The 12,677-nt window shown below is 39.4% G+C and overlaps 1 protein-coding gene across 2 annotated transcripts in view; it reads left to right on the plus strand.

Annotated features, from left to right (window-relative positions):
* LOC124116958 (phosphatidylinositol 4-kinase type 2-beta-like) overlaps positions 1–12,677 on the plus strand; it is a 47,628-nt gene that overhangs the window by 2,042 nt on the left and 32,909 nt on the right. Inside the window, exon 1 of one of the 2 annotated variants that reach the window (XM_048393515.1) lies at positions 7,719–8,960. The exons of the other annotated variant lie outside the window; for it this stretch is intronic. Coding sequence (XP_048249472.1) covers positions 8,691–8,960 — 270 coding nt within the window. The 5' untranslated portion in view covers positions 7,719–8,690. Of the gene's footprint in view, positions 1–7,718; positions 8,961–12,677 lie in introns of those variants that run through there. 2 annotated transcript variants of the gene reach the window in all.

The raw sequence follows: 12,677 nt of genomic DNA on the forward strand, positions 1-12,677 counted from the left end.
GAAAAATGCCGATTTTATACTGCTAGCCCACTAAGATACCATGCCGCAGTTTAACATGAATACCCTACTCAAACACAGTATACTGACTCCAAGCCTACCAGTCCTTCTTTTAGCCTCTTAATGCAGAGTGCCAGGCAGGGTAACAACAAGTATCTTTTATTGTATTTTGGTATGACGTGGCCCAGGGTCGAACCCCGACCTTCTGCTCTCCGGGCCGACACTCTACCTCTAGACCATGGAGGCAGTCTGATAATGTACGGACATTTCCACTATTCCAATCCATGCTATCAGTTACACGAACTGTTGAGACTTGAGCCGTATGTTCCACTTTGACCAATTTCTGTTTTTTGATTTTCCAAATTACGTTTTGACACCAAACCATAAAACATTGATCTTAGTTGTGACATAATCAGTGCATGACATTTTGGATGAGGCTGATGTAATGGATTTATGTGATAAAGCTAACATATCGATCAGTTATATAACATCGGTCTGTCAACCACCTGATGTGTGCATAAATAAAAAAAATTGTGAAATTTGTATCGATCATTTGATACCGAGCAAGGCTTATCACAACAGACATTGTATGGATACTTTCCTATACCTAAGGCCACAATAAATTAATTATTACATTTTCATGTATATTTGAAAAAAATGTGAGGACTTTAACATATAAATGTTTTTATTGAACAAACTGTTGAAGGGATCTCTGTGCATTAACTGTCAATGGAAGTGATTCACATCAAGTATGACCATTGTTTAAAAAACCCGATTTGTTTGTTTGTTGTTTAACGCCACACTCAGCAATATTCCAGCTATATGACGGTGCTGTGTAAATAACCGAGTCTGGACCAGACAATCCAGTGATTGACTTCATGAGCATTGGTCTACACAATTGGCAAACAATGACATGCGTCAACCAAGTCAACGAGCATGACCACCAAATCCCGTTAGTCACCTCTCATGACAAGCATCGGTTGCTGAAGATCAATTCTAACCCACATCTACCAAGTACCATCTGTAGTTACTTGGGGTCTACAAAAAATGATGCGTTTTAGTCCACTAGTCCTTATAATAATAACATATAGCAAAGCCCTTAATAAGGGCAAATCTTTACTTGTCCTGATGATACCGTAACTATTGGGCAGTTTGGCAAGGACTATAGAACGAGTGTCAATTTCTAATGCTAGAGGCATGTGGGCATGAAAATCAAATGATCATTTTGCCTAATGTTGAGCCTGTGATGAGATGAGTTTCAGGCTATCAGGGAGATACGATGGAGTCCGCACTGTCCAGGTTTTATGTAGGCCAGTGGACAAGTGGAACACCTGATTGTTAGTACTTGTCGTGTACAGAGGCAGCACAAGTCAGCCTAGTCATTGTCAGCAAGATAAGATAGTGTTTAGCTCCCTTCTGTTCAGCATGTCCCGAGTACCCAATAGGTCATAAGGGTTTACTAAATTCAGTATCAGGTGGTCTAGGTATGTGGCTTGAATGACTGTGTGTCGTTGTGACCCATAGATATAGATGACTTCATTGACTATACGCTTGTTTACCATGATTCCAGGCACTGTGTGGGGCGGTCGGGTAGCCTGGTGGTTAAAGCGTTCGCTCGTCACGCCGAAGACCCGGGTTCTATTCCCGACATGGGTACAAAGTGTGAAGCCCATTTCTGGTGTCCCCCCGCCGTGATATTGCTGGAATATTGCTAAAAACGGTGTAAAACCATACTCACTCACTCACTCCAGGCCCTGTGATGTACTGGTCAACTGGATATTGCTTGCTGACAGTGTTTGTCAGGGTTTGAAACTCTTTGTATTAGGGTGCCAGTGACACAGGTAACAGAAGTTCCCGTGTCAGTTAAGCCAGTTGTAAATGTACTTTCGAACAAGTAAACTAGGCAGATACATTTAAAATGATGATCCAATGAGGGTGCTTAATTCACTGTATGATTGCTAAAATTAAATGTTAGAAATTGAAAGAGTATTACCAACTTCTATGAAAATGAAAGGGGGCAAACTTTCCTAGTTACAACTGCTTGTTATCTACCTCATGGTGTGGTGGCTTTCAACAGGTTCACTGATGGAATATTGTCCTTGTTGGCATGCATAATTCCATAGGACACACTTGACCATGTTACTGAGAGTCCTGTGGTAAGCATGAAAAGACACATTCCTTAACCTGTTGACATTTTCCAGGACCAAACAGAAATCTGAAAATTCAGAATCATAAGTTGATAGTGATTGTTTGTCTCCACATTAATAATCAGTGATTCCAAACACTTATACCACGAATACGTCTTTTCAATCATTTTTCAAAAGTTCTGATAACCATGATAATATTAGTCGTTGTTAATTGATGTGATGTAAAGTACATTCAACATTGTCAAATGTGGCATAGTGTTTATATTAAACCTCACTGATGGTCTGTGAATTTTGTGTATAAATAATGAATCATTGTTCATAGTATTCTGGAGTTAATCATGTAATAGGAATGCTTTTTTGTCTCAACATGCTCAAATGACTTTGAAATATTTTGATTCAGTTTTGTTGGGTTATTGTGACAGTATTTAGTGTGATATTGCCATTATTTGGACTGAAATATGCTGAAATAGGGGCAAGCATTGTCACAAATCACCAGGTGTTCCATACATAATAATAGTAACCTAAGTCTCTTCTTTAAATGTTTAGAAGTGACGAGAACAGATCTGTCTTTGTTCGAGCATTGAGTTCACAAATCAGTACTGTCAATTAGTTCCAATGGTCCAGAGCGGCTTCCACTCCCAGCACACAGTGAGTGGCCAGTGGCGGAGCATTTCATAATGTCAGATATAACTCTCAGTTCCTTAACTTATTTATGCAGGTTATCACGTCTATACGTTTTCTGTGTAAAAAATGGAAATAGCATCACTGTCGTAGGTAATATCAGTGGAAATGCAAGAACAATTAGGCTAGTTTACACCTCTGTCTTTTGTGCATGAACTGTATGAAGACAGTCGTATTGTTGTTAACAGGTAGTTGGTGGTACTATATGGGGTTGTGTTGGATAATCCCTTTAGCGTGTCAACATTTTCATGTGTAAATTTTAGTGGTGGTGTAAGTGTATATCTAGAAAAATAGTTCATATTTTTTATCTGACATCAAACTTTAGATGTCCCCCCCCGTCATGTTTTGTGTAGCTAATGTTGGATAGGGGGAGTTATGATGTGTTACGGGTGTTATTCTCAGATAATGTGCGCCATTGCTTATACTGTCAGCCATAGCATCGTTAAACAACGTCGGCCTACCCTTGCACAAGCCTTGTATACTCAGTGTACCATCTGTACAGTGTCACCTGAACACTCACACAGCTGTTCATACATACCACACTGGACAGCTTCTTGTTGTATGTTGGATGTTGTGTGTTGAACACGATCCTACGACAGGCAGAGATGCACTGAATATATTGGATTCATTTGCTCTCCTATTTGATATAATTATTATTTCATGTTCTGTTCATTTATTTTTACCATGAAAGTTTATGATGATAATATAGTATATCGCAAAGTCCAATAATCTTGATAATGTATAGAAACCCTGGAAACAATTCATCAAAACCCGAGTTTTATATTAACATACTTTCTGTGGATGAATCACTTATGATCATCTTCCCGAGGCAAGTGAGTTAACTGACTATAAAAGTCCAGTTTCCACCCTTGCCGTACTAGGCTGGTATTATGGAGTTACATTTTGGCTGGAGTCTATGCATAGTCCAATCAAAATCGCGCACCGAAATCGAAAGCCAGTTTGTAAAGTGTCATGCAGATTTTGGTCGACTGCAGGATTTTCAAAGCATGTGCACCGCTAACTCGTTGTAAACAGATATTTTCTAAATCTTTTCATGCTTTTAATCAAGGTGCTCACGTGATTTGATGCACTTCGCGATGTAAGACTCGTTTTATCACAATATAGATCTTGATTATCAATCAGATCGTCTTGACTGGGCGCCACCGTTTTGTTTGAAGCAAAAGCAAGTGATACTAGAGGTTGAATTTGATTGGTCAATAGGAGAGGCATAGAAAGGACATAACTTGTAATAGCCACTGGTGGCGCTACGATCGAGCCCAGGAATTCTAGCCTAGTTCGGCAAGGGTGGAAACTGGACTTTTAAAGTCAGTTAACTCTCTTGCCTCAGGAAGATGCTTGTGTTAGGAAATTATAGTTTGATATGATATTGTATGAATTGTTGTATCATGATTTATAAACATAATACTGCTCATATACATGATACAGTCTCAAATAGAGCATGAAAAGAAGTGGAATTCAGTGTTTCTGTCATAATGGGCAGTTTGGTAGCCCAGTGGTTAAAGCATTTACTCGTCCTGCTGAAGACCAGGTTTGATCCCCATATGGTACATAATGTGGACCTGTTCTTGGTGTTGTCTCCAATATTGCTGCAGTTTGCGGAGGCAGAGTAAAAGATTCTTCCGCGAGTAGCTGCAGAGTTGCTGCATCAAGCCTCACTCACTCACTCACTCACTCACTCACTCACTCACTCTCTCTCTCACTCACTCACTCACTCACTCACTCACTCACTCACTCACTCACTCTCTCTCTCTCTCTCTCTCACTCTCACTCACTCACTCACTCACCCACCCACCCACCCACCCACCCACCCACCCACTCACTCACTCACTCACTCACTCACTCACTCACTCACATTGATACTATATCTACTAGCCTGATAAATCACATAACATTCCAAAACTATTTAGATACAGGCTTCCCGATGTAGAAGTGCTTATGAAAATAAACATGGCTGAGAATCATTTGGCGCTATATATGATGGGGCTCTTTAATCACTATTATCAAAATAACATGAAAGTGTCATGTGTAATTATAATTTTTTTATCAAAACTGTCTCGGTAGCAAAGGATCTTACTGATTTAGTTTCTTTTTTCATGAGGTTACAAGTCTATAAAAGTAACATGGTTCTAATATGCTATGTGACCTCTATTGGCCACACCCCACTGCAGATATTACGAGATCGTTTGTCATTAGGAACAAGAAATTTATTTTAACAAGCCTATTTAATGGCTGCACTTGCCAACTTTCGTTTTATGAAATATCATTTGAAAGGAATGTCTCTTGGCTGCCTGTTGACATAGTTGCTTAGATCTGACGTGTCAAGTATGTCATCCTGCGCCCTTCATGGAGAAAATGAACATTGTCTGTTACTGGATGGATGAACAATTGTTGAAAGATGTATGGAATTGATATTTCCATTGTTTCAAGGATTTCATCATGTTCTTGAGGTGACATTTAATGTTTGAAGCACTCATAAAATACTCAGATTCTGTCAGTGTGACAGTCAGAACAGCCCAGTTCACAGGCTTCACAAGCTTTGCAGCCACAGCTACTGTTGGGCTTCCAGAATTATCCTGAAATATCTCTGCCACTTCCCTATTGTGGACACAAATTAATCCTGATGCCCCTTTTTGTTGAAGATTGCTTGTGGGTTTCACCAAAGTGGTATATGCCTTGGACCTGCATCAGTTTGGGCTTCCCTGTCACATTAATTTGTTTGTTTGTTGTTTAACACCGCACTCAGCTATATTCCAGCTATATGACGACGGTCTGTAAATAATCCAGTCTGGACCAGACAATCCAGTGATTGACATCAAGAGCATTGATCCACGCAATTGGGACACGGTGACATACATCAAGTCAGCGAGCCTTACCACCCGATCCCGTTAGTCGCCTTTTACAATAAGCATAGTCATCTTTTACGGCAAGCATGGGTTGCTAAAGACCTATTCTACCTCGGATCTTCAGGGGTCAATATTAAAAAAAAATTAACATGCGGTTTCAAAGTGTGTCAATATAGATTTAAATGTTTAGTTAGTTATTATACGAGTTCTACAATACCAATATGATTTGATTGAAGCAGTGCTTAATGTTCCTTCAATCAATAAACAGCTGTCCATCTCAAGACTAAAGCCATGGTAGTGGTAGTATTCAGGTAGTAGCTATCTAGGATTAGAATCTCGGAGAGTGGAAGGTAGTGTCTATTTCTAAGTATCTAAGAATCTCTTCAGTTTGGGGGGAACCGGGAATTGTGTCCAAAGTTTGATAGGAGATGATGAAATTGAATGAGAGTTTAAAAATAATCATCACTTTCAGCTGAACTTTTTGTGAATAATTTTGAAACTGGTGTGTTGGTAATGTTGGTCAGCAATGGTCATGCATGTTGTCCTTTTTGTGTGAGTTTGTCTGTGCCTCAGATTGGCCAATATGTCTGACTGCAGGGATTTATCCATAACTCCAAACCAAGTGTGGCACATCGAGAAAAAGTTGTGATATTGTTAAAATTTGGATTTTTTACTGTTCGTCTTTTAATTAAATCTTAGTTGTTGGGAAGTTATTAATTCAAATTAGGAATGTTTGCTTTCATTTGATGCAGGCTTTGGGCCAAATATAGGCGTCTGGGTAGATCTAGTTAAATGTTTGGAGTGGTCAGGAAGAAGAGGTGATTGTTGGTTCTCAGCGGGGATTGTTTTGCTGATATGGACAGATGTAGAGGATATATAGACAGATGTAGAGGATATATAGACAGATGTAGAGGATATATGGACAGATGTAGAGGATATATAGACAGATGTAGAGGATATATGGACAGATGTAGAGGATATATAGACAGATGTAGAGGATATATAGACAGATGTAGAGGATATATAGACAGATGTAGAGGATATATAGACAGATGTAGAGGATATATGGACAGATGTAGAGGATATATAGACAGATATGGACAGATGTAGAGGATATATAGACAGATGTAGAGGATATATGGACAGATGTAGAGGATATATAGACAGATGTAGAGGATATATAGACAGATGTAGAGGATATATGGACAGATGTAGAGGATATATAGACAGATGTAGAGGATATATGGACAGATGTAGAGGATATATAGACAGATATGGACAGATGTAGAGGATATATAGACAGATGTAGAGGATATATGGACAGATGTAGAGGATATATAGACAGATGTAGAGGATATATGGACAGATGTAGAGGATATATGGACATGTAGAGGATATATAGACAGATGTAGAGGATATATAGACAGATGTAGAGGATATTTAGGATATATACACAGATGTAGAGGATATATAGGATATATAGACAGATATATAGTATCTGTAGACAGAAGTAGAGTATATGTCTCTCTTGGTCAAATCACATGTTTGTCTTGCCAAGTGACCTGACCTGATATGTGTGGTGCAGTCAGCAATGAAAATGTCACATGATTGGATAAACATGTTATTTGGCAGGAAAAGACCCAATCTATTTACGATGTATTTTTGTCGTTATCTTCATGACCTTACTCTGACAATAAAAGTGTCATTGAGCATGCAGATGGAAAGTAGTTCTGACGTTGAGTGTTATTTCACATGAAAGTAAATAGGGACTTCTTTTTTTCCAAATAAGAATTGTATTGCATGTATTTGAACTAGGGTCAATTCTTAGTTGCGTGAGTAAATTGTTATTAGCGCAGATTTGTCCTTTAAGATTTCTGCCAGAAGCTATTGCCTTTGATTTGCACTTGCTCTCTGCAGAAAAACTATAGAATCAGTTATATTAATTCCATGGCTCAGTTGTCAGCTTTAATGAAACTTGACAGAGGCAAATAATACATTTCACAAGTGCAACCCCCAATGTCCTTGATACAGGAAGAAAATGTAATTTTCCTCACACTGAACATGGTGAAAGTAAGATGTCAGAAAGTGTGCTTTGTTAAAAAATTATCAAAGACAAGAGAACAAAACGATTTCATTTTCTTTAACTTCCTTCATTTGTTTCTAATTTGACACAAATGTCAAGATTTGTTTGAAGAGTAAAATCAATGAATCTCTCTTGGTACATATTCAGCTTTGTAGCCTGCCTTTTACAGGAGTTATCTCCCTTTTCCTGTTTGATGTTGTCACATGACTTTACAGGTGGTTTAATTTCCTTGAGCTATTTATAGCAGGCTACTGGCCACGTTTCATGGAGCGGAGAGAAGGGCTCCCACACAGGTGTGTAGAACTGTTGGAAGTGGTCACATCGAGAGTCCTGTTGGATATGCGTTGACATCTGCTGTAGGCTGCAGTGTGTGATCAGCTGTGGTGATATTGAGGACAGTGAAGTGATATGGATGACTTCAGACAGCGGGAGTCTGATGTGAATATACATTGTCGGGTCTGAAATTGGCGCCTGATAGTCAGGTGGTATTGATGGAATATTGATACTTTGTTTGTAGTGACTGTCCCTGTATTGAATTCTAGCTGAAAGTGCAAATCAATTTTGAGAAGTTTTCTTTTGGGTTGTTTCATTTATCAGAATGATCCAAGAAATGCAACATTTCTTTCTTTTTTTGTTTTTCTTGGAAAAGCCCTGAGGAATAAGAAATGTATTTCTCCGAAGTGTTTCAAGTATGGGTGCTGGATTAACAGATTAGAGCTCTGTAACTAGACATACTTCACTCAGATTGACTTAACCAGTTAAGATGACATGACATGAGTTGAAATGTAAGTTTACTGAAATGAACATGCTGGGATAGTGTTTGACAAGGAAATGATACGTACATTTCTCAAGGAACTACTTCAAGGTGTATGAGTCTCAGGATTTGAGATATTGATGTGAGTATTGTAACAAAGGATAATGTCAGTTTCAAGAGGCGACAGGACTCAAATATTTGAGAAGACTGAGCGCTCAGTGGTGAGGAGTGCTTCCGACGCATCTGAATACTATGAGGCAATGGAATCTTTACCCAATGTGATTCAGGAACTGCCATATCGAAACACTTTCCCCAACGATCCCGATTTTGGGAGACTTGTTCAAGAGGTGGAACATGCGATTGATATTGGAATACCACCTACATTAAGCTCAAAAGGAACAAGCGGGTGTTACTTTGTCATGAATAAACAAAAGGTAAGATACCAACATACAGAATAGGTTTTTTTCTGTTTCATGATAAATGGAAAATATTTTCATGTCCTGTTATACCGTCTTGTCCTGTTATAAGGAATTTTAGTTAATATATCAGTGTTTGAAATTAATGTTTTCCAAAGGAGTTTATTCTTGGGAACCCCTGGACATCTGCTGAATATTACTTTTAATATATATTTCTGAATAATGTTGATCTTTTAATTTTTTAACGTTAAAGTTTCATGACAAGTTCTTTTAATTTTGAACACAATACATGAAGATACAAAAACATTCAAAATCCTAAGTCGCTAAGCATGGTAAGCACAATCAGTAAATGATTTTGAAAAAACACATGGTAATAGTTTACTTTACGATATTTTTTAAGATATGTTGTAAAAATGTAAAATATTTAGTGTTAGTTGAGTTCATGTTAGTGCACAGATTAATTTTTGTATTTATATGGTTGGTATTAATTTCTCTGTATGTCTGTATATGACTTCAAATTCAGTTAGATATGTCCTGTTATTGGATATCCAGCATGGCAGGGAATTGTTTGTTTTGTAGGTATAACTTGGAAGTGTGGGCCAGGCACTGGAGATAAGTAGCAGGACTTAGTGAGGCGGTGTAATCTAACAAGGGGGGGGGGGTAATGGGTACAACCATAGCCATTTCGCCTCGCCACAGATAAGCTTAGCAAGTAGTGCCTCGGGCCGTTCTGTCCTGGTCTGATGTGACACCCAGGAAATTGAGGAGGTAGCCTTAGGGGCGACAGGATGTGTTGTGATGACGGCGTACATGGCAGATATTGACATGCATCCTGTCGATGTGTGCCATGTTAGTTTCACACTTACATTGAGGATATCTGTGACTCATATCCAGGGATATTTTATTTTTCATTGTTATTTTTCTATTTAGCAATATTCAGATTATAGGTGCAGACCTTTGTGGAAGGTGACTTCGCACAATGAATATTTATATCCTATCAAAGTAACGACAGGAAGATGACTGATTTGAATTAGGGTATGTTTCATATAGCATGGTATAAACTTGGTGGTACATTTAGCTGTGAGGTTTAGAGGTTGTGGTAATTAGAGTAGTCCCGCACCATGACTGTGGAATGAAAATATTTATTTTATGAAAAAAACAACCACAATCTAGAAACACATACAAAAGCTAGTCTAGCCAGCTCTAGCTAGCTCTATTCCACGTGAAAATCAGCAAAGGGAATTTTTAAAAAAAAATTTAGAGTCAAGAAGGGTATTCTGTAATATAAAATTTCATTGACTAAATGTAAGTCAATAGTTAGAGGCGAAATGCAGTATAATTATTGACAGTTGTGAGCAGTTGTTCAGTTCCACTTACTGTTTCTGGTCCATAACCGTGTTGGAGAGTGGTCGTGACAGATGGTGTGAGGAATCAGGTGATGATATGCACATGTCATGCTGGTGCCATGGAGAACATGGAACATGGCCAGTCGTGGTCATGCTCGTGTAGTCTCACAGCCTGGGTCAACTGGAGCAGAATGGACTGTCTACATTAACATTGCAGGACTGAATTATATTTTGTATTTTTTGTTAATTTGAAATTAAAATGAAAGAAATGTATTGTTTGTACTTGGACATGTTGAACACATTTCAGCTGATCGATACTAGAGTGGTGAATGTAGATTTGGTGTCGTGTTCTTGATAGATCCAGATGAGATAAGGATGGCTGTGTGGAAAGTCCATACTTCTCATGTGCAGGAGACATTCCATGATGAAAGGGAGACTCAACTTTTGAACTAATACATTAAGCTCGAGAGATTTGATCAAACCATTGCTTGGGACATATTGTACAGTCAGAATAGTACTTGACAATTATTTTTCATGGTATGTACTGTGCCCTCATGATATAACTATCAGAGCTATAGATAAGCTTTTGGTTATTTTGTATTTTACCCAGGGGTTTGAATTAATTGGGTATCCACAGGTTTTAGAGGGTATTCAAATTTTTTACCCACCTGTTTCTTCACATTTTAATTATATTTCAATAGAGTATTTATAGTTTTAGTTGTGTTTCTGATAAACTAGGATTTGATTTGTCTGCATATTAAAGGTTATTTTATGCATATTTTACGCAAATATACATATTTTACGCAAATATGCAGCTTATCTCGAGTTCTGATTATCATATTTTTTATTGATCATTGACCATGTGATCCTTATGACATCCACAAAGTGTCCCAATACACCAGTCCTTGAATCATTATTGCTCAGAGCTAAGAACAAGCCAACATTGTAACCAGTCCCTGTCACTGAGCCCCCAGCCCAAGGCAAGCCCTGTCGATGTCGGTGGGCCGCTGGCCCTTCTTACATCATGTCCCCAAGTCTACTTTGTCTGGTTACAGTGGAGGAACAAAGCTGTAAAACTGCTTTGTTTGTCTTTCCTATTTGTCACAAAGTACATTAATAGCTCTGTGTCATCAATGAACATGCAGTAAGGTTACTAGAAAGAGTCTTTATCCTTGGCTATTAGGGAAATAGGACTGTTGAGATCTATCACAATTTGCTGGGTCTGTATTTTTATATTTGAAGTATACTTAGTTAAGGCAAGATTGGGATTGGCAATTGTGGGACCTAAAATCAGTAGTCAGGATTGAGTAGGTAGCATGCAATATTATGATGGAAAGACAAACACATTTTCAACCAATTTCAGATTAAATAGAGCTGGCTGTTACTGTCCAATGTCTATCTGGCATGCAGCAAATAGTTCCACTCAGTGTAGAAGCCAACTAAAACAACCATGGGTGAAAATGTCAGGAATGTGTGACACATGTCATTTTATGTTCAGCTGTTGTTTACAGTTAGATTGTTAACCTTGGTTAGTGAGTGGGTGAATGTTGTCGAAGTCAGCAGTATTCAAGCTAGATCGTGGTGGCGTGTACATAACAGGTCTGGACAACACAAACCAGTGACTGCAAGCAAGAGCAATGGTACCCTCCATCAGGGCACAGTGACACACAGGCAGGGACTGCAAGCAAGAGCAATGGTACCCTTCATCAGGGCACAGTGACACACAGACAGGGACTGCAAGCAAGAGCAATGGTACCTTCCATCAGGGCACAGTGACACGCAGACAGGGACGGCAAGCAAGAGCAATGGTACCCTCCATCAGGGCACAGTGACACGCAGACAGGGACGGCAAGCAAGAGCAATGGTACCCTCCATCAGGGCACAGTGACACACAGACAGGGACTGCAAGCAAGAGCAATGGTACCTTCCATCAGGGCACAGTGACACACATACAGGGACTGCAAGCAAGAGCAATGGTACCCTCCATCAGGGCACAGTGACACACAGACAGGGACTGCAAGCAGGAGCAATGGTACCCTCCATCAGGGCACAGTGACACACAGACAGGGACTGCAAGCAAGAGCAATGGTACCCTCCATCAGGGCACAGTGACATGCAGACAGGGACTGCAAGCAGGAGCAATGGTACCCTCCATCAGGGCACAGTGACACACAGACAGGGATTGCAAGCAAGAGCAATGGTACCTTCCATCAGGGCACAGTGACACACAGACAGGGACTGCAAGCAGGAGCAATGGTACCCTCCATCAGGGCACAGTGACACACAGACAGGGACTGCAAGCAAGAGCAATGGTACCCTCCATCAGGGCACAGTGACACACAGACAGGGACACAGTCTGACCAGCATGTCCACTGGACTAGACCACTCG

The sequence above is a fragment of the Haliotis rufescens genome, unplaced genomic scaffold (assembly GCF_023055435.1).
Source record: "Haliotis rufescens isolate VD_foot unplaced genomic scaffold, xgHalRufe1.0.p SCAF_12, whole genome shotgun sequence".
Lineage (NCBI taxonomy): Eukaryota > Metazoa > Mollusca > Gastropoda > Lepetellida > Haliotidae > Haliotis > Haliotis rufescens.